The 27,753-nt window shown below is 37.7% G+C and overlaps 1 protein-coding gene across 4 annotated transcripts; it reads left to right on the top strand.

Moving 5' to 3' along the window:
* ckap5 (cytoskeleton associated protein 5) lies at positions 1–27,046 on the top strand. Of its 4 annotated transcripts, XM_067379442.1 has the most exons (45): positions 1–131; positions 1,417–1,503; positions 3,021–3,214; positions 5,484–5,690; positions 5,809–5,980; positions 6,150–6,282; positions 6,704–6,807; positions 6,896–7,009; positions 7,102–7,206; positions 7,354–7,443; positions 7,534–7,698; positions 7,785–7,913; positions 8,360–8,512; positions 8,603–8,701; positions 8,800–8,910; positions 9,009–9,101; positions 9,196–9,381; positions 9,991–10,085; positions 10,179–10,236; positions 10,432–10,557; positions 11,162–11,301; positions 11,411–11,585; positions 11,741–11,854; positions 12,959–13,087; positions 14,258–14,452; positions 14,852–14,984; positions 15,242–15,339; positions 15,619–15,705; positions 17,442–17,567; positions 17,653–17,802; positions 17,875–18,078; positions 18,171–18,306; positions 18,402–18,595; positions 18,946–19,112; positions 20,206–20,379; positions 20,628–20,748; positions 21,140–21,319; positions 21,516–21,703; positions 21,839–21,914; positions 23,359–23,547; positions 23,629–23,766; positions 23,853–23,936; positions 24,470–24,629; positions 24,709–24,842; positions 25,831–27,045. In XM_067379442.1, exons 2-45 carry the CDS (start codon positions 1,447–1,449, stop codon positions 26,044–26,046), a joined length of 6,099 nt encoding a protein of 2,032 aa, XP_067235543.1. In that variant the 5' UTR covers positions 1–131; positions 1,417–1,446; the 3' UTR covers positions 26,047–27,045. The 4 variants fall into 4 exon arrangements, with proteins under 4 accessions (XP_067235543.1, XP_067235542.1, XP_067235545.1 ...); XM_067379441.1 differs by having other exon boundaries at positions 23,359–23,766; positions 25,831–27,046; XM_067379444.1 differs by lacking the exon at positions 15,619–15,705.
* Positions 27,047–27,753: the final 707 nt, after the last annotated feature.

The following is a 27,753-nucleotide window of genomic DNA, read 5'->3' as shown; positions in this document are numbered from 1 at the left end:
GTTTGAATGAAAACTAGGCGTCTCCTCCCTCTGTCTCCCCGCCCTCGGAGGCGTTTCAAAGCCCGGAGAGTAATGACCAAATATCGGTCCCAGCTGAAGAAGATAGCCCTGTCTTCCCTCTCTAAAAGCAGGTAACTAAAACTGATGAATGTGATTGTGATCGGAGATTATTACACGAAAGGCGTTTTAAGCGTTATCTGCTTCATTATACGTTGCTGCGTTTTATTTGAGGGCCTCGGTTTTAGTGACGGACTGAATAATATCAAGCCGCTTTTATATCTGTGACAAACAATAGTGTGAGTCGGGGTTTTCATTTTATTGTTACGTGTCAGGTTAGATGAGATGTTAAGGATAAATGCTGACATTTCAATCGTTGTGTTTGTTGTGGGAAGCTATGAAAATGGCGATATTTGTTTGAATCTCGTGATGGTTTAAGCTGTTGCAGGACCAACAGACAGTCAGTCAGGGCCGCGTATGTGCTAACAGCTAACCGGTATATTTAAATTTAGCCATATTTACACTCTGAAACTAAACAAACCATACACGGGAATTGTTTTGGGAAGCCGTGAGGATTAGATTTGCAGTGTCCTGTTTGAATTAAGACCATATTTGAACGTCTTAATCTGCAAAAAGCTACGGCCCGAGCGACAGTAGCTGCGGGTCACTAACGGCTCTGCTGCACCCCGATAATGTTTTCACATGTGATGCGCTGCAACCCTCTCTAACGTTTTTAAAAGCCTCACTCTACTTTATTTACCATTTTTTTAGCTAATAAATCATTTAAACAGTTGCTATTGCTCATAACACTCCGTGTTTGCCTTTTATATTTGTTTTGGGCGGGTTGAATTGGCGGCACTTTCTGCGTGCATTATTTCTCTTACACGTTTCTTTGCCATATATGCTTTTAAATGGTGTTTTCTTCACTTAAAGCCTGGGCTTTTGTGTTTAAGGATTTATTTTTCGGCTCGGATCGATATGTAATATGAAACTAGGCTCTTCTGGGAGATGCATTAGTGGATGTTGCTCTGCTTTGGCTGCATATCTGGATGATGTGTTCATTTGCTGTGAAGTGAATCAAGGCATTTCTTCTGTCTGGCTGGAGATTGTTGTGGAAATGCATGGGGATGGTATTACAAAGTGCACAGAACTTAATTTTTTAATTTTTTTTTTTAACTGTGACAAGCTAGTCTAGTTTCCCATGCCATGTTAATTATATTTGGTCTTAATACTTTAGATACTTGAGATGTTTGCATGCATCAGATGAGCATGTCTAATTAAGGTTTAACCGGAAATTTTCATCTGTTCTTAAACCGTATCCTTATTTAGTACATTTTTGTGTGTGTGTGTGTGTGTAAACATTTTCGTTCTGCTTTGTATGGTGTGTGAGCAACCAAAGTTTCTCCTCCTTTTGTTTAGTTGAATAGAGAAGACCGACAGAAAACAGCCATGGGGGATGACAGTGAATGGATGAAGTTACCCATCGACCAGAAATGTGAACACAAGGTAAGTGATTCAGGCTACTTTTATATTTTGGCCCGTCCAAAATCCCCTGACGGTGTTAGAAGAACAGCTTGTGGCCGAAGAACCAAACTGTCAGCAGTTTGCTCACCCTAATTGTTGCCTTTTAGAAATGAATGAATGAATGCATGCAAAGCAGTGAAATAAATGTGAACGTCCTTTATGGAAATCTAACATCTTGATATAATGAATCTCATTTACATTTAGGTGAATGACCACTTTGGTTGTTAGCTGGTCATGTCAATGAGTGAAATGTTAAAATGTGAGATGTTTGCTCCACCTCTCTCTCTCTCTCTCTCTCTCTCTCTCTCTCTCTCTCTCTCTCTCTCTCTCTCTCTCTCTCTCTCTCTCTCTCTCTCTCTCTCTCTCTCTCTCTCTCTCTAATATATATAATATATTATATATATATATATATATATTAGAGAGAGAGAAAGTTCAGTCATATGTTTGTATTCTAAACCACTGCTAAGATATATTTAAATTTTGGAAGTTATAAACCATTGTTGGCCATATTTTTCTTGCTTTATTTTGTGTTTCTGTAACTCTTGCAGCTCAATTTTTGCTATGAAGATAGTTTTAGATGCTGACATGGCACTAAAAGATTAATAAATACTGTAGTATAAATCCTTGTTCAAAAAATGAGCAGTAAAGATTTGTGTATGCATACATAAACAATTCAAAATTTTGGTGTTTGTAATGTTGATAATGTTAAGTCTCTTACACTGACCAAGAAAAATAAAATAAATTTGTCTAACTATGGACGTTGGATAACTTTCCTGAGGTGAATGTAATCTTAGGTGACGAGTTGTTTACATATGACGTCTTCCCGCAGTTTAAACTGATTGGACGATTGCATGAGAGACTACGTTTCAGCCAGTTGCAATGCGTCTTTCAACATGCCTTTTAATGTTCATTCATTTTTTTCTTGCTGATACTTGTAGTGAAGGGGCGGGACGATTGGCGGTGAGAATAGTGTGCAGCGCTTTTGTTTGAAATGCATTCACCTGGCTTCACAGACAAGGTTTAAGCCTAGTCCCAGACTAAATGCGTGTTTGAATTGAAAGCTGCTTGCAGTGACATATTTTAAAATGTGTCAATGCCATTGTTTTGTCTCAAGATGCACACCAGTAATGTTTTTTTTTTCTAGGGCACGTTTATTAAAGCTACTTAAATGTCCTAATTGAACTCAGGCCTAATCCTGGTTTAAGTCTGTGAAACCAGGCCCTAGTTTGTTTTGACAGATTAGTAAATGGATACATTGATTTTTCAAGAGCATCATCCCTTTATATTTGCTCGAATTTTGTGATGATAATTTAGTTTAGTAGTCATGTACTGCACATTGCGACTTCAATGATAAAGCATGTTGTGTAGTTGAGTTCATGTGTATTATGAATAATGGCCATTAAACGTATGTCGGCCTCTAAGGAAAGTGGGTCAGTTACCTCAAGTCACGAGCTCATTTATTTGGTTGTTGTCATGATTGATCTTCTGGTTTCCCTTAGATTTGGAAAGCGAGATTAAACGGATACGAGGAAGCATTGAAGCTCTTCCAGAGGATAGAAGACGAGAAGAGCCCAGAATGGGGCAAATATCTTGGACTTGTCAAGAAATTCGTAACAGATTCCAATGCCGTAGCCCAACTCAAAGGACTGGAGGCAGCACTTGTTTATATCGAGAATGCACACGTGGCTGGCAAGTAAGTAGCTTTTGTTTTTGTCCAAAAAGCACCATTAAAGTAGTCTCAACAGAAGTCTTTGAATATAGTGCTAGTGGCTAAGTTTTAAATTAGTTTCACGAACCGCTGATTTTGTCCTTGGAGGGTTAATGGCGACGTTTGCTTTTCCCTCAATCCCAGAGCAGCTCTTTTGAAATGTTTTTTATGGGATAATATTTTGTAAGAACTTTGTTTACAACTAGGTTTTGAACAAAGCAGAAATGTGATACCTGGTGAAAGTCTATTTCTGGATCGAGCGAGAGTGATCAGGCAAAGTAGGTGTCTTGTTTGTAGGAACGCAGCAGTAGCTATCTTTAACCCATTCAGAAGACCATAGAAATATAGCTTATTTTCCTCAGTTTTTATGAGGATGACAGCAATTCCTTATATTTAAACAAGCATCTAAATAAAAGGCCTACATTTGTGCTGCTCCTTCTACCGCTTTTCATCATTGAGTTGGTTTCTTTGGCTGTCTAAATATAGCCAGGTGGAATCTGTTGGTCATTGTTAATGGTACGATAAACTCTTTTTCCTAGAGTATCAATTATAGGTTGACCAATTGTGGATTTTACCGATAACTAGGTGGGACCATACTTGCCAATAACCGATTAATCAACCGATAGTTTTTAAAATGGATACTGGATAAGAAGACAAACATAACACTCAAAGTAAAACAGTTCTGAACTTTATTACAAAAAAAAAACTATTGAACCATGAAATTGTGCTAAATGAAGTAAATATATAAATATAATTATTTTAATAAATGCATTCAAACTGGAACAAAAACACTCTGTAATACTCTAAAATGTATTAGTAAATGTTGAAATTAACTAACAATGAACAATACTTCTATAGCATTTATTAACCTTAATGTTACAAATATATCTTATTGTAAAGTGTTACCAATTCATATAAATCCAAACGGTCATGCTTAAAGATGGCCATCTTTAAATATCTACACAAAGGCCAGAGCACTGAAATTACGTAAATGTATAGTCTCACTTTATTTGCTTCTGTTTTAGAACGCTTGATGATTATCTAATCAAAATAACTAAATATGTATAGTTCACTGATAAGCTACGCAACATCGCATTCATTATCGACGGCGATTCATCTGCGATAATGAACGCGATATTGCGTAGCTTGTCAGTGATCTACGGCTCTGTCTATTAAATGCCGCTCCATTTGAAAGCAGGTGATGGCGATTTAGCGGTAATCAGGGAACCGGCTTTACTGACGAAATGCGCATGACAATTGCATGCGATATATCGCCCAGCCCTAATCGCAGTGTTGATGAACCGAAATTGGATGCGTTTTTGATTTGTTTGTTTCTGTTGGCTGCATGAACAATTTCTCACGTCACTAGCTTTTAATATGTATTTATTAGCCATTGAAGTTGTATAAGTGGCCAGCTGAAACTAATACAAATAGATGGTAACAATCAAGACATTAAACATTTGGGTCGGCTTTGTGTGTATTTTTGTCACATTGTTTTAACCCCTTGCGGTACTATTAATTTTAGCGTCCTCAGCCTTGACGGCAAACATAGACTACTGCTGTTCTTTCTCTAATGCAGCATCTAGTCAGCAAATTATTAATTTTTATAAATTTAAATTTATAAAATTATAAATTAAAAAATTTAAAATTATAAATTTAATATTATAACATGTACTGTGGTGTACAAAATACATACCGTTTCGCTGTCAGAGTTTTAAATGCTCATCTGAAGTGTCAGCACTCTCCATTCAGCGCGCAGCCTCAAGTGTCAAAATAAACACCACAAGGCATCAGTGGTTCCACCTCTAGAGGCCGCTCTCATACTGTATGATGACAGCGAACCCTTCTCAGCCGCTCCAGCAATGGATGCAACCCGGAACAAATATCAACGTGTTTTTTTTTTGTTTTTTTGTTTTTTTTTACAATAACCATCGTTGCCAATGAATCTGCAAACCCGATAAATTGGTTGACCTCTGGTATCAATTCTTTTAATGAAATTTGGATAAAGGAGTAATGTGAAAACAAGTAACTTCACTTCCTTAATGTTTGTGTTTTGGTGTGATTTACTCAGTTTGCTTTAGGGATACAGTCTGTAATTGTGAGAACACTTGAAAACAGGAATATTGCCTTTTTTTTTTTTTTTTATACTATTTGTGCCACCAGAATGGTCTTCAAGTTGGTGTACAATTTGAAATAATTTCCTAGTATCCATTATGCCTTAATGGATCTAATGGAAACGAGTCTTGTCTTGCAGGACAACAGGGGAAGTGGTTTCTGGAGTAGTCGGCAAAGTCTTCAACCAGCCCAAAGCACGAGCCAAGGAGTTTGGTTCTGATATCTGCCTCATGTACATAGAGATTGAGAAAGCAGAAGTGGTCCAGGATGAGCTGATCAAAGGACTGGATAACAAGAACCCCAAGATTGTTGTTGCTTGTATCGAGACGCTAAGGAAGGCACTTTGGTGAGTAGGCAATTTTTAAACCTGTTAACCATCACTGTAGGAAATGTGGTTGTCAAATTGTCACTTACTTACTGGCACTTATTCAGCATAAAATACTTGTTAATTTGTCCTTTTTCAGTGAATTTGGATCGAAGATCATAACGCTCAAGCCTGTAGTGAAAGTCTTGCCAAAACTTTTCGAGTCTCGAGAAAAGGCAGTTCGAGACGAAGCCAAATTGCTGGCGGTGGAGATCTATAGGTGGATCCGCGATGCTCTGCGAGCTCCCCTCCAGAATATTAATTCCGTACAGGTGAGACTGCTATTCTTCATGAAGTTTTAAAATGTGCATCTGTAGCAGTGATTGTACTTGAACGTTCATAGTTCTCTTGAAATATTGGTGTAGATCGGCTCTTGAGTTTTGCGTCATGTCAATGGTTAATACAGGTGGTAATATTACTTATTTGACACATTTCTTTCAGTTGAAAGAGTTGGAGGAAGAATGGGTGAAACTCCCAACTACAGCTCCTAAGCAGACCAGGTTCTTGCGCTCTCAACAGGACCTGAAGGCCAAGTTTGAACAGCAGCAAGCTGCAGGAGGAGATGAGGCAGACGGTGAGAAAATGGCGAAAATTAGTGTAGTGAAAATTCAGCATTAAATTTAAACACTATCATCCAGACAATATTGATGTTTATAATCCTTCAGATTTGTTTTTCAAATCCAGTCTTTATAATTGATTATCTACGCTACCATTTTTGGATGTAATGAAATCAGATTTGTTTGTTCAGACCTATATCTACATCGGTTGCCATAGTGAATGAATTAGTTGCTAGCACCAAGCCAAGAGACTCTTTAACAACTGAGAGTAGCTGTCAGTGTAGAAAAGAGGATGAAGTACTGAAAATTGGCTGGTTCTAATCTAATGCAAATAAAATATATTTTATATTATATATGTTATATAAAAATATTTATTTTTAATTCATTTTAGTTGTCATTTCAGTATGCCTTCATATTCATTTTAATTTCTGACCATAGGTGACAATGATGAGGAGGCAGAAGCTGTTCAGGTTGATCCTTATGAGCTCTTGGAAGCCGTTGAGATCCTTTCAAAACTTCCTAAAGACTTCTATGAAAAAATCGTAAGTCAGAATAACAGTATAAATGTATTAATCATTATTGGGTTTTACGTCAATTTAATTTCTGCATCATTTCACCTCTTTGTTGTAGGAAGCAAAAAAATGGCAGGAGAGGAAGGAAGCGTTGGAGGCAGTGGAGGCTTTGACTAAGAACCCAAAACTCGAGAATGGAGACTATGGGGACCTGGTCCGAGCATTAAAAAAGGTAAAAGTTCTAGTGGCATTTTGGGTAATGGGATATTCTCTGTGAGCAAGGTCAATATATTTTTTTTTTTTTTTTTTTTTTTTTTTTTTTAGGTTATTGGGAAAGATGCCAATGTGATGCTAGTGGCCATGGCAGCCAAGTGCTTGGCTGGACTGGCAGCAGGACTGAGGAAGAAGTTTGGGACATATGCAGGTCTTGTAAGTGCTCTCCATGACTTAAATTGATGCAAACCCTTTCACGATTTTTTTTTTTTTTTTTTTTTTTTTTTTTTTTTTTTCCCTGAGGTGTTTAGCGTAAACAGACAGCAGTTTCTTTGGATGATTTGTTCCTCAATTTTTTTGAAGGTGGTGCCAACCATCTTGGAGAAGTTCAAGGAGAAGAAACCTCAGGTGGTTCAGGCCTTGCAGGAGGCCATTGACGCAGTCTTCCTTACTGTGAGTATTCAAAATTAATGTTGGCGGCAAATGGCAGACAATGATTTAAAATTTGATCAATTGCTAACTGTTGGCATAATTGTATCGCAGACAACCTTGCAGAACATCAGTGAGGATGTTCTTTCAGTGATGGACAACAAGAACCCCTCCATCAAGCAACAGGCTTCACTGTTCCTCGCCAGAAGCTTCTGTCACTGCACCCCAAGTACTTTGCCAAAAAGCGTTCTGAAGCCCTTCTGTGCAGCGTTCCTCAAGGTACAGTGCACTGAAACACTTTCTGAATCCCGGTACTGGTGTCTTGGGGTCTTGTTTTGTAAGTTGTCCCTCTTCTGTTGATGCAGCAAGTGAATGATTCTGCTCCAGAGGTCAGAGATGCTGCTTTTGAGGCTTTGGGGACGGCCATGAAGGTGGTTGGGGAGAAAGCAGTCAACCCATTCCTGACTGATGTTGACAAACTCAAGTTGGACAAGGTAAAAACATGTTTAGCTTTGCATTTAGGTTGAATTCTTAGGGGTACACCAATGTTAATAATCTGGTGGATACCAATAACTGATAATTGGCTGAAATGTAAAAAAAAAAAATCTATACTATTTCTGAAATTAAAAATTAGTCAACTTGAATGCTACATCACTTAATTCAGAGTATGATATATAATATAATATAATATAATATAATGTAATATAATATTCATTTTGAAATTTGTTAAAGACTTTTTAAAGACTTCTTTTGTGGAGGGGGAAATCAACCTGGTACCCTGTAAACTTCCTGAAATTGCAGAAAACCAGCCAATTGTATAAGAGCAACTTCCTTCCCCCAGTTTTGCATGCAATATGCCCCAGACAGCTGGTGAAAGGATTGTGGGTGGTGCTAGTGCAGAAGTTCATGGCTCTTCCTTTCGTGTTTCATGCATAAATAGATAAAAGAATGTGCTGATAAAGTGCAGCTTGTTGGCAAGAAAGGAGGTGGTGGTGGAGGAGAGAAGAAAGAGAAACCTGCTGCTAAAGCTCCTCCACCTGCTGAAGCACCTGCCAAATCATCTGGGCCTTCTAAGAAAGCTCCTCCTGCAAAGGTATCATCAGTTCTTATTTTGCTAAATGTTGTTGGTGGTGGTGGTGAGACAAAAGATTTAAAATGGATTTGTCATGTTCTTTATGAACAGGCTGCAGGACCTCCCAAGAAAGGAAAACCAGCCTCTGCCCCAAGTGCGAAGTCCAAGAAAGCTCCAGACACCAAAGAAGTTGTCGAGACTGAGTTATCTGTATGTCTCGACACATTCAATATTTTTGTGAAACTGAGGGCTTGACCAAAAAATAATTTTGTAAAATTTTCATGTAATTTGATTTGTGTGTTCATCAGTTGGAAGTGTGTGAGGAGAGGGCGGCTGCTGTGCTCCCAGCGTCCTGTATGCAGCTGCTGGACAGCGGCAACTGGAAGGAGAGACTTGCTAGCATGGAGGAGTTTCAGAGGGTGACTTGTGGATTTTGTCCATTTTATGCCATTTTAAGCTCTTTTGTAATGATTTCAACTTAAGGAATGTGCTCTAAACTTGATTGTGTTCTGCTCAGGCTGTGGAGCAGATGGACAAATCTGAAATGCCGTGCCAGGCTTTAGTCAGGATGCTGGCTAAGAAACCTGGATGGAAAGAGACCAACTTTCAGGTAGTCCTCTTTAACATGTAAGGCTCTTAATAGTTCTCAGGGTTTGGCATTTGATCAGGTGCTAGTTTCCAGTGTGGTGGTTTTATTTCTGTAGGTGATGCAAATGAAGCTCCACATTGTGGGACTAATTGCACAAAAGGGATTGTTCTCAAAGACGTCCGCGCTGGTGGTTCTGGATGGCCTGGTTGATAAGGTTGGTGACGTGAAGTGTGGAAGTAATGCTAAAGAGGCGCTCACTGCGATTGGGGAGGCCTGTTCTCTGCCCTGGACTGCTGAACAGGTTGGTGTTTGTGGAATGGTTTCATTTTCAACTAGCAGAAATCAAAAAGTGGTAAAATTGAGTAATTTCTTAGTTGTGTAAGTGTGTGTGTGTATATATGTAGTATTTTATAATTGGTATTTATACTTATTAATATTTAGACATGTTTAAAAATAGTTAAACTTGTCTAATTGTTAGTTTATTTTATTTAAAGGTGTATTATAATAATTATTACAATAAGTATGACATCTAAAATCAATAAGTATTTTATTATAATAAAATAACTATTTCATTTTTACTTATTAGCCATGTTTATAATAGTAGTTTGTTGTTGGTAAACTTGTCTAACAATTTATTATATGAGAATTAAATTTATTATTTATTATTATTTATTTATTGACTATTTAGTCAGTTTAGTAGTAGTCATTAAACATGTCTAACAATTGTTTTGATTAAAGATTTATTAATACTATTGACCTCTATAATAAGTTTATTTTATAATAATAAAATAACGAAACTTACTAACTTGTCTGATTATTTGATTTTAAAAATATTACTTTTACTTCTATGACATCATTTATTTTATTTATTTATTTTTTAAATGATTGCCCTATGTTTCTCAATTCTTAGGTTGTCTCGATGGCTTTCGCTCAAAAGAATCCTAAAAACCAAGCAGAGACATTGAACTGGTTGGCCAATGCCATGAAGGAGTTTGGATTTGCAGGGTGAGCACTGCGTACCTGGGCTTTATTTATTTTCCTTCAAGCAGTTAATCTTTTCCTCATTTCTAACTCTGAACCTTATTCCCCATAATCCAGAATAAATGTCAAGGCGTTCATCAACAATGTCAAAACTGCTCTGGGTGCCACAAATCCTGTGAGTAATTTTGAGTCATGGTTTCAGTATACATAACCATACTTCTGTTGGGCCTTACAAGTGGAATGACATGTTTAATGGTACATTTATGTGCAACACTTGATAATAGTAGCGATTTAATAAACACCATTTGCCTGGAATATTACAATTTAATATTGACCTTTGTGTATAATGAGCTGTTTGTGTTAAATTCAGGCTGTGAGGACATCAGCAATCGCTCTTTTGGGAGTCATGTACCTGTACATGGGCGGTCCCCTGCGCATGTTCTTTGAAGATGAAAAACCAGCCCTCCTTTCACAAATAGATGCTGAGTTTGAGAAGGTAAATATGGCCTTTTGAAATACAGTAATTGAAAGTGACCCTTTCAAAGAGTTGAGTGGACCATGAGTGGGTTTTAGCTCACATTTAAAACCTGCTTTATGTACATAATCAAGTGAACCACACCTGTTTATTCATTGTTTTAATTTGATAATGCCAGTTCCTCCCTATCTAGCTTATGCCAAGTATGTTTATAGGGGTGTGTTTTTGTGTACTTTTACTGCTTCATTGTCTGTAATGCCCATTACAGTAACACTGGGTTTATCAAAGCATGGTTTCATAGATCATGATCTTTGATTGATCTACTGAAGATTATAAATCAATGAATAAAAATAAAAAAAGTGAAAAAGTAAACTCAAAATGTAAATTAAAAAATAAAAGATTTGAACAAATTAAATGAGAAATCTAAAAAGTGAAATCTATTATAGTTTGTTTTATATTTAGCTTTTTCTGCTGCTGTCATTCAATTTAAGACCACGTATATTAAAACAATTTTGGATTCATGCTGATTTTTATAGACCATTGGTGCTAATGTTTTAAATCCTTTTATTTTTGTTTTTCTTCTGTTGAATCTGAATTTTTCGCCTTGTCATTCTATCTTGAATAGATGCAAGGTCAGTCTCCTCCTGCCCCAATCCGTGGCGCCAAAAAAGCAGGAGCTGAGGAGGAGGGAGATGCGGCTGAAGAAGAGGAGGTGGATGGTGGAGCTGGAGACATCATGGACCTGCTGCCCAGAACTGATATCAGGTCAGTGAGAGTGTGGCCATGCTTTTAAATAATGGACTCAATAGACAGCTTTGGATGCTGGTTAAAGAAAAAAATGTTCAGGTTAATAGATTGATTTTCATGTTCACAGTGATAAAATCACGTATGACATGGTGTCAAAGATCAGTGACAAGAACTGGAAGGTCAGAAAGGAGGGTCTTGATGAGGTGGCAGCCATCATTTCTGAGGCCAAATTCATCCAGGCCAGCATTGGTGAGCTGCCGATGGCACTGAAGGGCCGTCTCAATGACTCCAACAAACTACTGGTAATGCAAATTTCTTACTCAAATACAAGTGATAAAGACTAATCAAGATTCAAATATTTCATTACTGATATTAATGTTGCCTATTGCCACACAGGCATTTCAGTTGTAGCATTCTATTAAAGACATGGCTGTAATCGCATAACATGTGTCTGTAGGTCCAGCAGACTCTCAATATTCTGCAGCAGATAGCCACTGCTATGGGTCCGTCTCTCAAACAGCATGTCAAGAACCTGGGAATTCCTGTCATCACTGTTCTTGGTGACAGCAAGGTATGAAACCCTCAAGTATGCACTGATTGGGGGGTCTGTTTGTTGCACTTAAAGTGTCCCTATTATGCCTTTAAGGTTCCTAATATTGTTTTGGGGATTTTGAACCATCATCATAACTATTAACAAAGTAAAAAATGGCTATATCATTGTTTGTCATTACAATGGGTGTTTACTGTTTACAGAGAGAATACTTCAACTAGTTAGCATCTTAACATCCTATTACAATACAGATGGAGCTCCACTCTATTATAATAAAAAAAAAAGCAGAGTAAAAGTTTTTACATTTATGTAAGCGAACGGGGCCCACAGTTATGTTGTAAACTCCCACGTTAGCTGAGCACCAATGCGAATTGCTGATAATGCATTAACTTTAAACTTTGTAAACAAAAATCGTGCTCCATCCTTGATAATTACTCCAAGAAATAAGACACATTAATTGACACATTTTTAGACAATATTGGACCCTCATCTGAATGGCAGAAGTACAGAAACGTGAGTTAGTTGGTTGGCAGGAGACATAGACTAGGGTGTACGTTACACAACATAACATACAAAACTGCGAATTTCGAACGATCGCTAGAAAATATAAACATCAATTATTAATCATACTTCCAGGTTGAGATTCAGAGGAGCAAGCTGGTCCAAATAAACTGGGCATTGATCCATATTTTAAGACCTAAGCGTTTTGTGAATCCTGCGTTAAGCTACCTGAGGTTTTGAGAAGCAGTCGTCAGTAAAATGACGGGAACACAACAAGATTGTACATGCAATAAGTGGGCAGGCAATATGCTAATGTTTCGTTGTGACATCACAACGAAACTGCTTCGAGTCAGTTAAACGAGTTGTTTGTAATACGAATCCGGAGTCGACTCTTCCTTTTGAGAGACTTATACGGTGTACTTTGAATTAAAACATCCTGCAAAGTTTTAAATCTCACTTAGAGCTGTGTTACACACTACATGAAAGGTCATTTTCAAAAATCCATAATAGGGGCACTTCAAGGTGAGGAATTGCACAAGCTTGTGCTACTTGTATGGCTGTTTAGATAACTATTCAACGCTCTAGCTTGAGGTTTCTAATTTGCTTGAAATTTGACTCTTTCAGGCTAACGTCCGTGCTGCTGCCATGACGACCCTGAACGCTTGGGTGGAGCAGACTGGAATGAAGGAGTGGCTTGAAGGAGAAGACCTATCAGAGGAGCTCAAGAAGGAAAATCCCTTCCTCAGACAGGAGGTAAAAACACTTGTTTAACCCTATGTAAAACACAGGGTTTTTTTCTCTCCGTGTTACATGTTTGATACATGAGGCATTTGTGGCTCATAGTATGATATGGGAAAAACATATATTCAGAAGCCCAAACAGCAAATATATGCAAATTGGTGCAGTTGCTGATATTTGATCAAAAAGATGAAATTCTGATTGCTTCTAATGTAAATCAGATAAATCTTATTACAGACTACTTTCATGAAACGCATATAAATATCAGTTTTCGCTCCATCTCCCAATAATGTCTTGGATATTTAAATGCTTAATTTTATGATCAAAGTTCTATAGCTTTTACTCTAAGGGAGCAAAACATAATGCAGTGCAATATAATGATTAAGGGATGTACAAATTAAATATGCAATATAAAAGTTATTCTTGCATATACTTTATAAAATGTAAATGTTGTAGATTGCAGCATGTTTTTCAGCAAAGCTTTGGTCATGTTGAATTAGAGGACTTTTTTTGTGTATCAGATATGATACAATAGGCTTTTTAGGGCTAATTGCATATCTGGGAAGTATTTGTTTCCTCTACATGTTTTTGTTCTAACACCTAAATGGCCTTTTATGGTGCTTTTCCACTGCGTTTTATGGCTCGGTACGGAACAGCTCAGCTCGGCTCTCTTTACTTTCTGTTTGCTTTTACACTGCAGTTTAGTACTGCTTCAAAGTGGGTGGGATTATAGACTGTTTGTATAGTTGTGCTGCCTCTACTGCTGTAGATCCGCTTCTCAGCTACCAACGAGTCTGCACCTCATCTACTGAGCACGATAGTCATTTCCTTTTCAAGTTGTGTGATGGTCGTTTAATAAAGTTGCGTGGACAAATGATTCTGCGGTGGCTGTTACTATTTGTCTCGTTTCAAATTCAATGATGCTGGTATTGACGATTCTTTCTGACCAGTCGGTTATCTGCAGTTATTACACGTCACATTTCAGTATCGGTACGGCATGCTTGGAACGTCCACCAAGGAGGTACCTTTTAAGCGAGCCGTACCGAGCTGTCCCATGCAGTGGAAAAGCGCCATTAGACATGGTCTAAAAGCCACACAACTCCACATAAAACTGTTTTTGAAAGGTTTTTATCCGGTTTTATTTGGTTAATGATCAGAAGCTAAAATGCTGCTTAAATTTTATAGTTGCTGGGCTGGCTGGCTGAGAAGCTGCCCACCCTGCGTACGGTGCCTGCGGACCTCATGCTGTGTGTGCCTCACCTGTACACCTGCCTGGAGGACCGCAGCGGAGATGTGCGCAAGAAAGCTCAGGATGCCCTCCCCACCTTCATGATGCACCTGAGCTATGAGAAGATGGTCAAAGCTACTGGCAAACTGAAGGCAAGTTTGCCCTAACCTTGGAGCTGGGCTTGTTTGACTTGTCAAATGAGCCTTCAAAAATCATTCTAATATGCTGATTTTGGTGCTCAAGAAACCATTTCTGCTGCTTAATATTTTATTGTAGTCTTTGAATAGAAAGTTCAGTTTTACTGATATTTGATAAAAAAATCAGTTATAATCAGTTATATCAGTTTTGTTTTTTTTGTTTTTTGTTTTTTTTTTCTCTCGATAAATTTAATTTGTCCTTGTTGAATAAAAGTTTTAAATAAAATTATCTAAGTGACCCCAAACTTATAAATGGTAATGTACACTGTTATTAAGATGAGGACACATGGATCAACTTTTGACCAGCGAAAAGCAGTTGTGTAACATCACTCTTGCCCTCTTGTCTTTCTACAGCCTGCTTCAAAGGACCAGGTGGTTGGCATGCTGGAGAAGGCCAGGGCCGTGATGCCAGCCAAGCCTGCAGCTCCTGCCAAAGCTGCAGCTTCCAAACCCGCCTCCAATGCTCATGCTGCCAAACCAGCTTCAGGTTCACTTGCGTTCCCTTTAACCACAGCTAACATGACCACCACTGCCTGGCTGGTGTGAGCTATTTTGAAGAGGAGTGGGCAACTTTGGCCCTTAAGATCCATTTTCCTGCAGAAAGGACATTGGATCATGAGGGCCAGATTTTTCCAGCCCTGCTTTTGAATCATATTTGTGATGTAAAATCAGGTGTTCTGAAAATGTAAATTAGAAACTCCAATTTGAGATCTATTAAAGATGCTGAATGTCTTTATTTTGCAGCTCCAGCCAGGAACCAAAGTCCCAGTGAAGACTTCAGTGAACCAGAACCCAAACCAGACACAAAGAAAGCTAAACCAGCAGGTCCTGCAGCTAAAAAGGTGTGGCACATTTCAGTGTTTCTGCTTTTGTAGAGAGTTACTGCTCATGAACAATTTAAAACCTTGTCCAATCTGATCTGAAACACAAAAGGGAATGTTCATGGGAAGACAATGACAGAGGCTTCTTTTGAACTGTAAAAGATAACACTATTGAAAGTGAATTTAGGTTTATGCCTTTTTTTTTTTTTTTTTTCATTAAAAGTCAAGTGTTAAGATGAATTGGGTTCTGTATTTTAGCATTTTAAATGTTGCTCTCTAAAGTGTCATTTTGTGCACTAGAACGAGAGCATGGAGCTCAAGGTGAAGGGAGAGAAAGATAATGCTAAACAAAACAGGCTCTCGAGAGGGACGCCTAACAGCGAGAAGGTATTAGTATCTCCTACAGAGCACCAGTGGAGCTGGTGTGAGGTGGCACAGTTTGGTGGGGAAGCACTGCATGTAATGTAAACTGATTCATAACCTTCCTTTCCACCTTCTTTATTATACAGCCACAATGGTCCGGTCCAATTTTGGTAGTCAGTAAAAATTAAGGCTGAACAATTAATCAAAATAAAATTAAAATTGTATTGTGACTGTGTGATCAAATTGCAATGTCTAATTTTTGTGACACACAATAAAAACAAAAACATTGTGCTTTTGCTTAAAAAAATAAAATAAAATTGTGATGTCCGTTTCATTTCTGCAAACTTGTTTTTGGAGTAAGTGTACACATGTAAACTCCTCTTTAAAGTTTCGAATGATGCCTTGCACTTATCTGTAATGACCATAAATGGAGTATTTTAAGTTTTCAGCTGTTGTAAGGAAACCATTAAAGGGATACTCCACCCTTTTTTTAATATTAAACTGTTATTCCCTTAACTAAGACGAGTTGATACATATCTCTCTCGTCTCAGTGCGTGCACTAAATCCCTCTTTCTCGCGGCGAAACTTTGTTAGCACTTAGTTTAGCCCAGTTCACTCAATAGGGGCCAAGCAGAGAAGCTACCAAACACCTCCACGTTTTCCCTGTTTAAATAGTTACTCGAGTAGTATAACTCGACATAGAAAAGCGCAACATTTTGTTTTGTGTCACCGTCCTAAGCGTGTAAAATGGATAACTATATTGTATGGCGGAATACCACAGCAAGTGCTCGGGAGCACTTTGACTTGGCGCAGTAATATCTTCACTCGTGAAAAGTCCTCTCACCGGCCCCCGCTCCCTCTCATCCTCCCTCTTATTTCCGTCAATAGAACCAACGTGACTTTTACAGGAGAGGGAGCGGGGTGAAGATATTACTGCGCCAAGTCAAAGTGCTCCCGAGCTCTTGCTATGGTATTCCGCCATACAATATAGTTATCCATTTTACACGCTTAGAAAAGCGCAACGTTTTGTTTTGTCACCGTCCTAGGTCGAGTTACACTACTCAAGTAACTGTATTTAAACAGGGAAAACGTGGAGGTGTTTGGTAGCTTCTCGGCTTGGCACCTATTGAATGAACTGGGCTAAGCTAAGTGCTAACAAAGTTTCGCCGCAAGACAGAGCGATTTAGTGCACGCACTGAGACGAGAGAGGTATGTATCAACTCGTCTTAGTTAAGGGAATAACATAGTTTAATATGAAAAAACGGTGGAGTATCCCTTTAAAGTGATCGCCCAGGGCCCTCATGCTTGCACAAATATCAGTTCTAGCATTGCTATCTTGACATGGCAGACTGTTCATTATCAAAATGAAAGTCAACCAAACATAAGTTACATTGCTTTAATTTAAATGGTCGGTATCTGTGCTGTTTAGCGTGACCCTCTGTGGTTATGCCAAGAACATTTCCACATGTGAAGGATGATGTTTTACGTGAATATTGGAAAGTGAGTGAGGTACAAAGTCTAGTTTACACAGGCCTAATAAGTTTAGCATCCAAATACATTGTGAATATGGAAACCTTTTGGATTTTTGCCGAATGAGAGAGGTAGGCAATGTGAGCCCAAAGACTGTTTTCTGCTTCAGTTTTGCTTAAAATTAATTTATTTTGATGTTTATATAGCTACTTTTATTTTTCATTCTTGTTCTGTTCTGAATTCTGAATTGTTGTAGATTGAGGATAACATGACTTTTCCTGATACTTTAGGGTGTTGTGAGTAAGAAACCTCCAGTTAAGGCTGGGGCAAAGGATGAGGAGGACAGATCTGGTCCCATCTTCATCTTCGTTCCCAATGGCAAAGAGCAGAGGATCAAGGAAGAGAGGGCCTTAAAGGTGAGCAGCTTTTGTCCATGTGAACAACATATGTCTGCACTATTGACTAGCACCGAAGGGTTACCAAATCCAAACTCTTCTCTAGATTCTAAAGTGGAACTTCATGACTCCTCGTGACGAGTATGTGGAGCAGCTGAAGACTCAAATGTCGACATGTCTGGCCAAGTGGCTCCAAGATGAACTCTTCCACTTTGACTTTCAGCGCCATGTCAAAGCTATTGGAGCCATGATCGAGGTTAGTCACAAAACAGTTGAGTCTGCAATCATATAAAATTGTACTAGACTTAACTTGTTAACCGTTTTCCAGCACATGGAGGTAGAGTATGATGCTGTGATTGGCTGTCTGGACCTAGTGTTGAAGTGGTTCACCTTGCGGTTCTTTGACACCAACACCAGTGTGCTGATGAAAGCCCTGGAGTTCCTCAAGCTGCTCTTCACCATGCTGAGCAGGAAGAACTACCAGCTCAGCGACTACGAGGCCTCTTCCTTCATCCCCTACCTGATCCTCAAGGTGATCTATTGTTATCTTTGGACAACAAAGACATCTAATTAGTTGAAATACAGCCTAACATGGTCCTTTTCGGTTCCCTGCCCTCAACACAGGTTGGAGAATCAAAAGATGTGGTGCGCAAAGACGTCCGTGCTATTCTGACGATGCTGTGTAAAGTCTATGCAGCCAGTAAAGTCTTCCCCTTCCTTATGGAGGGAACCAAATCAAAGAACTCCAAGCAGAGATCTGGTAAATGCACATGGATTTGATTTCTCAAACATAAACAGTCTTTTTACAGTAGAAAGTGTCTTAATCATGACGTTTTGGTCTTATTTGTTCTTCAGAATGTCTTGAGGAGCTTGGATGCCTGATTGAGAACTTTGGGATGAATGTGTGCCAGCCGACTCCGGCCAAGGCTCTCAAAGAAATCGCCGTTCACATCGGAGACCGTGACACCACGGTCCGCAATGCTGCTCTCAATACCGTCGTGGCTGCCTACAACACCTGTGGAGACCAGGTCTTCAAACTCATCGGCAATGTAAGATACCAGTTACCCTCAAACATGTTTCAGACAGTAATGAATAGTGGTCGACTGATTATAGATTTTTTTTTTTTTTTTTTTTTTTTTTTTTTTTTAATATATGGCTGATGCCGAAATAAAGCCAATATAGGTCTGATTGAAATTAAATTTCAATTGCTGAAATGTATATTTATTTTACATAATATAAAAGTAGAAATGATTAGAAAATCATTTATATGAAAATAACATTAAAGGGATAGTTCACCCAAAAATGACATGATTTCAAAATATGCAGTGCTATCCAGTTCATGTTGGGTGTGATGTCATGCCAAACTCAACTTTAATTAATTGTTTTATAATATGTCAAGCTCTCCGAGAAAGAAATGAGCATGCTTGAGGAGAGAATCAAACGTTCGGCCAAGAAGACGCCTGTGGCCCCAACCAAACAGGAGCGACCTCAGAGAGAGCAACCCACCAATCCCAATTCAACCTTCCTCCGCAAGCCTGCGCAAGAGGAAGTGCCCAACAAGCTCAAGTATGTACCACTAAGTCTTTTGTCATGCACTCCTAAATGATCATTTGAAATGCAAGTGTATTATATGGGCAAGTTGGCCAAAATGGGAATTCTTCACCCATGTGTAATACTTTGTATGCGGCCATAGTCTAATTCTGTCTCAGTCTCGTTCTATCCTCTTGTCATTGCATATAGCTTCTTAATCCTGAGCCTCTCTTTTCTCCTCTTACTATTCCTTTCTTTTCTTCGCTGCCCTCCATGGACAGAATAATGTATCGCACTTACAGGATGTAAGTACTGCCGTACTGCTGTAGCCACTGCTCACAAGGCATCTGACATCCTGGAGGTCTAGAGATCACAAAAAACTGGACTGAAATATAAGGGAAACTATTGGATTATACAGTTGATATAGCTAAATATTTTTACGCCTTATTTGATTGTATTTGCGATTGAGATTATTATAAAATACAGTATAGGTATATAGTTTATAAAGCATGTTTTCACAGTGATTCACAAAATGAACAATGAAAAATATTAAACTTATGCACCAATATACTTGTGAAATATATGAACATATTTGGTAAAAATGTTTTTTTTTTTTTTTTTAAACCTTAAGCTCGCAAGGCTGCGTTTATTTGATAATTAAAAACAGCATTTTAAATTTTCACTATTACTATTTTTTTACTAACTGGTTCCTCTATTTAAAATGTAACTTATTCTTGTGATTGCAAAGCTGAGTTTTCAGCAACCATTAATATTCTCATATTTTTATTTGCTGCTCAAACATTTATTATCAGTGTTAAATTGTGCTGCTTTTTTTTTTTATCAACTTACTGACTCACAAACCTTTAAACGGGAATGTACATGTGTATATACTTATGAAATATGTTTAATACAAACTTGAGTTAGGGCACAAATTAATCACTGAACCAGTTTTGAACCATTTAATTGAAACGCAGTGTGAACTTCACAAAGGAATCAAACAAAACAAAAATCATTGTAAGTGGATGTATGCTTTAAAACTTGTTTTCCTTTTTTTGCTGGTAGTGAATCAGAATTTGGGGGGATAATCAAAAAAATGCAACAAAGTGATGTTTTCCTCCATTTTCAACAGTCAAGCCCGGGCACAGAACGCTCACTTAGAGCAGTCGGCTCCGTCCATCCCTAAAGAGTTTCAGTTGGATTTGGACGTGTTCGAGAACAACCACACATGTGCCAGCGATATCCCCGACCTGGTGCAGCACAAACTGGATGAAGTTCTGGAGCCGGTCATGATTCCTGAGCGCAAGTAAGAGTTTAGCTCAATAGAGGTCTTGTTTGGAGTCAGTTAAAGGGTTAGTTCACACAAAAATGAAATTTCACCCTCAAGTTGTTCCAAACCCATAAGAAGGTTGAAGGTCTTACGGGTGTTTAATTATATGAGAGTAATCATAACAGAAATTTCATTTTTAGGTGAACTAACCCTTTAAATGTATTCTGAAATGCTATGGCGTATCACTCTTGTTAAATGGTTTAAATCCTGTTTTTGTTATTCAGGATGCGTTCAGTCTCTCCTCATTTCGACGACATTCACAATAGCACTGCCTCCACCATCAACTTCGTCATCTCACAGGTGGCCAGTGGGGACATCAACACTAGTATCCAGGCCTTGGCACAGGTGGGTGTCCTGCTTCTATTGTTTGTATATCCCACCTTAATGTTCATAGAGCTTATATGCTTTTAGCCAGGGACAATGGGAGTTTTCACACTTGAAATAGTTAACCCTGGGTCATTCTAAACTCAGGTAAACAGAATCCTGGGTTATCTTGCTTCACGTTTCACACTGCGGGGTTAATCCTGGATGTTCATAAGTGGTTTCAAATTATACATTCTTAAACCCTCAGTTAACTTGTGAAACGTTCCTCTACCCAGGGTTAAAAACGGTGTTTAGAATGATAGCCTGGGGTTAAGTGTTAAGTGCAGTGTAAAAAGCCCTAATGTTTCTAGCAACAAAATCAGTTTGGCCGAAAGTGAATATGCTTAACTCATTTCCCTATGACATCCTGCAGATTGATGAGGTCTTGAGGCAGGCGGACAAAGCGGAAGCCATGTCTGGACACATCGACCAGTTCCTCATCGCCACTTTCATGCAGCTGCGGCTCATTTACAACACTCACATGGCCGACGATCGGCTGGACAAGAAGGACATCTTCAAACTCTACAGCTGCATCATTGGAAACATGCTCTCTGTGAGTGCAGCTTTACTTTTAGTTTGGGAAGAGAACTTTTGCTTGAATTTCTGAACACATCTGGTATTGTATTGCCAGAAACAAACAGCTTTTGTTTGCAGAAAATCTTTTCCGCATTAAAATGCATCGAGTTTCTGCAAAACAAACAAAAGTCATCGTTCATTGGTGTGCTGAGTCACCGTGTGTCTGTTTCCAGCTGTTCTCGATGGAGAGTCTGGCACGGGAGGCCTCCATGGGCGTCCTGAAGGACCTGATGCATGGTCTAATCACGCTGATGTTGGACTCCAGAGTGGAGGACATCGAGGACGGGCAGCAGCTCATTCGCTCCGTCAATCTGCTTGTGGTTCGAGTGCTGGAGAAATCCGACCAGACCAACATCCTAAGGTTAGCGGTGCAGCTCTGCTGGGGTACAGGCCGCCTCCATGAACCTTTGCTGTGTTGGCCCAATTTTTACAACATAGTACACAAAACAGTCTGTAATCGATGGTTGTAGAGTAAAGGTCATTGTTTTCTTTACAGTGCTTTGCTGGTGCTGCTGCAGGACAGTCTTATCAGCACCGCCGGCTCCCCCATGTTCTCTGAACTTGTCATGAAGGTAAAACTGACACTTTGTTTGGGCATACATGTATGTTGACATTTTAATTGTGTCATATAGTAGGCTGCTTTTCTAAATGCTTCACTTTCCACACTCCAGTCAAATCATGATGGAAAAATGATTTAATTGACATGACTTCTGGGTGTATAATAAAAAGTAATAGCCAATTAAGTGGGAAATATTTAGGTGGGACTTTAATTTTATCTTTTTATATATATATATATATATATTATATATATATATTTTTTTTTTTAATTAAATTGAAATAATTAAAAGAAATTGGTCACACGTGCTTAATTCCACTCACACACCCAAAAAGGTCATTTCAGAGGTAGAGAAAATATTTGACATGAACTCATAACATGCACTGATGAATCATGCGCAGCAATGCCACACATTTCATCTGCCATTTTATTAGCTGATTGTCTTGTTTTTAGACATTTTGTTGAAGAATATAAATGTGAATTTTTGCTTTTTGAAGGTGGCTGTCATCATCAAACACACGTGGATCCATTTTGACATATATATATATATATATATATATATATATATATATATATATATATATATATATATATATATATATATATATATATATATATATATATATATATATATATATATATATATATATATATATATATATATAAAAACGAGTCATTGATGGAAAAAGTTTGTCAAAATATAATGGGGAGATAATTCATTTTGAAGTTTTAAGTGTTAACAATGAGATTTTGTAGTTTTTCTAATCAATTAACACTGTTTTTGGTTTTTAAGATGGACAAAATTTGTCACCAAAAAGTCATTCGGGTTAAACAAATGACACTTTTAGTTATATCAAAGTCCCTTTAAGACAAGTCATTTCACTCGGCGGCCATCTTTGAAACGCCTCTCGGGCATTCAAGTGCAGCTCCTATCTCTTTGAATGGGGAAACATCAAATTCTCCAAAGCTGTCTGTCAAGCTTTCAATTAAAGCTAATGCGCATACACAGTCCTAAATGTGCGTCTGTTGTCTCATTTCGGAGGCGCGAGTCTGACTGTTTCTATAGGAACCGGAGCTTCTAATGGCCGATTGGCTCTTATTTAGAAGGCGGGACTTGACGCATCTTGTGGTGTTCTGTAGTCTTTGGTTATACCGAATAACAATATTTTTAAACCGTGTTAACAGGCTGATATCTAGCTAGCTAGCAAAAGGACAATCAAACATTTTTTTTAAAATAGTATTTAAAATATTACATTTTCCATGTTTTATAGCGGTTGTACCAAATGATGCTTCGGGACATGTGTATGAGCAAGTGAAAACATGAATTTTCAAATAATAGTTAGTTACTTTGCTTCACATCCATGTGGTCCTTTGCCAGGTGTCTGAATGATTTCAATATACCAAAAACATTTTTTAATTTTGCTTTCTTCTATTCAAACACCTTTCTCTGTCCCGTGCAGTGTCTATGGAGAATGATCCGTTTCCTGCCTCAGACCATTAACAGTATTAATCTGGACCGCATCCTGCTCGATGTGCACAACTTCATGAAGGTTTTCCCCAAAGAGAAGCTAAAACAGCTCAAGAGTGACGTTCCCCACCGGACACTGAAGACACTGCTGCACACGCTCTGCAGACTCACTGGAGCCAAGGTACGCTTGAGACAACCTGAAAGTTTAAAAAAGCAACGCTTTGCTTTTGCTGAAAGTGATCCGTCAATGTCTGTCTCTCAGATATTAGATCACATGTCCATGATTGAGAACCGCAACGAGTCCGAACTGGAGGCGCACCTGAGGCGGGTGGTCAAGCATTCAGCAAACCTGTCGGGACTCAAATCTGACAAGAGCACAGAGAAGGGCGCCCTCAGATCGGTATGTTCTGCTGGGGCTGAACTGAAACATTCATCTTGTTATGAAAAATTGCAGTGGTTTCTTCAATTTTATTTCATTTTAAATAGGATGACAAGGTGATCAAGGCCAAAGTGAGTGACATCCTGTCTGAGATCTTTAAAAAGATTGGCTCCAAGGAGAACACTAAAGAGGTAACACTGCAGCTTGATAAAGAGTTGTCTAATGTTTGGGAAATAATAGGGCAGGGCTGGGCTGAAAATATGAATTTCATGGTTTTAATCTATTCTGATTCTGACACGCCAATGTCAATTCTTAAATCCGCAAAATTACATTTTTTAAAATGAAGCGGCGGCAGTCCAAACAGCATGTGAACTCATCTCTTCTGCTTTATTACTAGTTGCAGCATGAAATAATAAATGAATGGACATCAGAAGGTGCTAAAAGATAGTTTCCTCATGTCTCGTGTAATCGCTCAAATGGTTTCAACCACGGAAATATCGATAAAACAGCTTGTAAACAGCGTCACGTAACATTTACCTCAGAAAAGGCCACTCAGTGTGTCTTGTACAGTTTACAGCATTAGTTGAGGTTCATGTATATCAAGCTTGCGAATCGAAACCGAGTGGAATTGTGAAATGTCAATGCCCAGCCTTAGGAAACAACCAGAATCATTTTACTGTTGTCCACTCAATACGTTAGTCAATCCGAGCATGTTGTTTTTCAGGGTCTGACGGAGCTGTATGAATACAAGCAGAAGTACTCTGACGCAGACCTCGAGCCCTTCTTGAGGAACACGTCCCAGTTCTTCCAGAGCTATGTGGAGCGAGGACTTCGCATGATCGAGTCTGAGCGTGAAGGAAAGGGCAGAATCCAGACCTCCACAGGTGCATTATCTTTATGAAATTGAGTTTTGTCAATATTTTTTTTTTTTCCTAGCACACTAAGGTCTGTGTTCTCTTTCAGTTATCCCTCAGCACAGCACAGACTCTTTTCCTCCGAGCTCCAGCACTGTGCCCAACGGAGAAGATCTGAATGCCGCCGCCTACTATGAAAGACTGAAGATCTTACGGCAACGGCGCGGCCTTGAGAACTCAACGGTTTGTCTCCTTATTAACTTGGGTCAAGACACAATTTACTATAGTTATTGACTCATTTCATGTTCATATTGCTTCAAATTTCTTATCCGTAATGCAGTATCTTTCTTGTATCTAAAACGATAATGACTTAATACCTTTAAATTTTATGATTGTTTATTGTAATACGTGTTTTAACTAATAATTATCAATTACAGTAAATCAAATGTCAAATAATATTTGACATTAACTCATTCTTTTTAAATGTTAGTTATTAAAACTTATTATATAAATCCTAAAATTTAAAGTACATCAAATAATTTTGTTCTTATTGAGAACTACTTGACAAACCCATTTAAAACAAAAAATCTAAAATTTAGTTAATTTGTTAAAGATTTGAATTATTATATAGTAAAAACTATTAGTTTTTGAGTAATATATAATATAGAATATGTATATATATATATATGTGTGTGTGTATGTATATGTATATATGTGTGTGTGTATGTATATGTATATGTATATATATATATATATATATTATAAAAAATAAAAAAATATGGATTAGTAATACATCAAATATCAATAAGAACTACTTTGGATTTACTTTAATTGATAAAAATTGATCATTTGGTGTATGCTTATTAATAATAATAATTACAATTACAATAATTACTAAAGTCCTACAATTTGGTAAGGCATTAATACATTAAATATAAAAGAGTATAAAAAATAAATTGATTTTCTGTCATTTTAATGGACAGTTTATTAATAATATAACTTATTTTTAATTAAGTCCTAAAATTCAGTTGGTATAAAAGTAGTCTCTCTCGCTCTCTCTCTCATTTTCATTAACACATTTATCAATTACAGTAAATGTGTGTGTATATATATATATATATAAAAAATTATTGATATTCAATGTATTAACTACTATAACAAAGATTTAGGAATAGTTTTACATTTACATGATATAAAGTGGAGTTTTAAATATTTTTGTGTTGTCCTGCAGCCGGAGGAAGACCGACCTCCTCTGAGCTCCTTGAGACCATCGGTGGCTTCCTCCACAGACATGCTCCACAGCAAACTGTCCCAGCTGAAGGAGTCTCGTGAGCACTTCCAGCAGGAGCAGTCCCACTCCCACAGCCCCACCCGCTCCTCCTCCCCCGCCTCCAACCTCGACGACCTCAAAAAGAGGCTGGAGAGGATAAAGAGCAACAGGCAGTAGATCGGCGCCTCGCTTCATTTTCGCTAACGCACTAGATAGTCAGCTGACTCCCCCTAAACTCAACCATCCCGACGTCTTTCAGGGTAAACACGTGCATAGATTACGGTTATGCGAAAATAGGATAAAAAAATAAATAACCCGGTCTGTCATTGTATAATATTAAGAAAACATTTTCTGTATGTTAGTATTGTGCACAGTTGTTTTTGTACATACGGTGGCTAACCACACCAGGCTTTTATGTGTCATTTAGGATTTTCCGTGTACAGTTTTCTTGTGCAGAATGCTGTAATATGTGTAACTGAAGCTTGTTTTGGTTTTTTTAAATAGACATTTTAGAGAAATCTAAATTAATGTCGCTTTCACTTGGTCTCAAATCCTCCGTTCAACACTGTTTGACATTTTTGCTGTTTTCTTTCTGCCTTTTATCTCTCTCTCTCTTCCAAGCATCTCTGAATCTCAACTTTTGAAGGATTGATTCCTTTCTTTTAAGGAGCATGGCATGAAGTACTGGATCTTTCTTTTTATGTAAATAAAGTTTGCATTACTAAAGGCTGTTAATTCAGTTTTTCTTTAAATAATATTCCCAACATTTTGCACTCTGTAGAATGTTGGTTATTGATGCATTGTTTTGTATTATCCAACTCGGATTAGTGTTGAAGTGTTGCTATTAAGTTTAAGTGTATAATCTATAGTGAAAATGGCAATAAAGATTTTTTTTTTATATATAATTTAACAAACTATACAATGATGTTCTTCTGAATTTTTACTTCAAGGGTCTGTAGGGCTATGCAATGTACAATACTATTACAATATAGATTTATGTAAAGCAATATATAATGAATAGTATTTTATTGCACAGTCCTAAAAAATGGAAAGAAATTAAAGTTTAATTTAGCAAGGGTGCATTAAATTGATTAAAAAAAAGACTTACACGTGGTTACAAAAACTTTCAAATGAGTGTTTACTTTTCTTTAAAAAGTATGATGGTTTCTGCAAAAATATTAAACGGCACAATTTTTTTTTTTTTTTCAATATTTTTTGATTACTATTTAGAATTGAGCGCATTTAATGATACTTTGCTAATACAAATTGTATAAATTGCAATTTTTCCCCCATTGAAATTTGTTTTCTAATATATTTTTAAATTATTCAATTAAAGCAGTATTTCATGTTAAAATGGAGATGAGGCATTTAAAATCCAATTTGTTTTTTTTAAGGTAGAATGCCAATGGTGTAACCACTAGATTCCTATATAGTTCTATATAATGTAGCTTTTAAATTATCTAGTGTTTTTAGACATACTTTTAAGTTGGATTTGGATTTATACTTAAACCTTGACAAAAAGTAGTCTTTGACAATGTTTATGTATATCAATTTTAAATGTTGATTTGAAGTGTCAGTTTTTGCATTAATTTTACTACAGTCAAACCTGAACACAGAAGAGGACATTTTGTTACACATAACATCAAAATTCAATAAAAATGTAACAAATGCTTTATCGCAGCTTAATCAATCTGGGTCTGATCTGTTTTCAAGCCTTTTGGCTCAATTTTATCATATTGTTACAGCCACACCAGTTCATTTGTGTGTACAATAGTGTGTTGTGTGTGCCTGTGAGTGGGTGTGTCTGTTTTGTACTCTTGATGTTTTAGAGTGTAATCTCTTCCTTGCAGTTTTTTTTTTTTTTTTCTTGACATTTAGGAGCAT

The sequence above is a fragment of the Chanodichthys erythropterus genome, chromosome 24, assembly GCF_024489055.1.
Source record: "Chanodichthys erythropterus isolate Z2021 chromosome 24, ASM2448905v1, whole genome shotgun sequence".
Classification (NCBI taxonomy): domain Eukaryota; kingdom Metazoa; phylum Chordata; class Actinopteri; order Cypriniformes; family Xenocyprididae; genus Chanodichthys; species Chanodichthys erythropterus.
The sequence above is the reverse complement of the archived record's forward strand: the minus strand, read 5'-3'. Positions and strand labels throughout refer to the sequence as shown.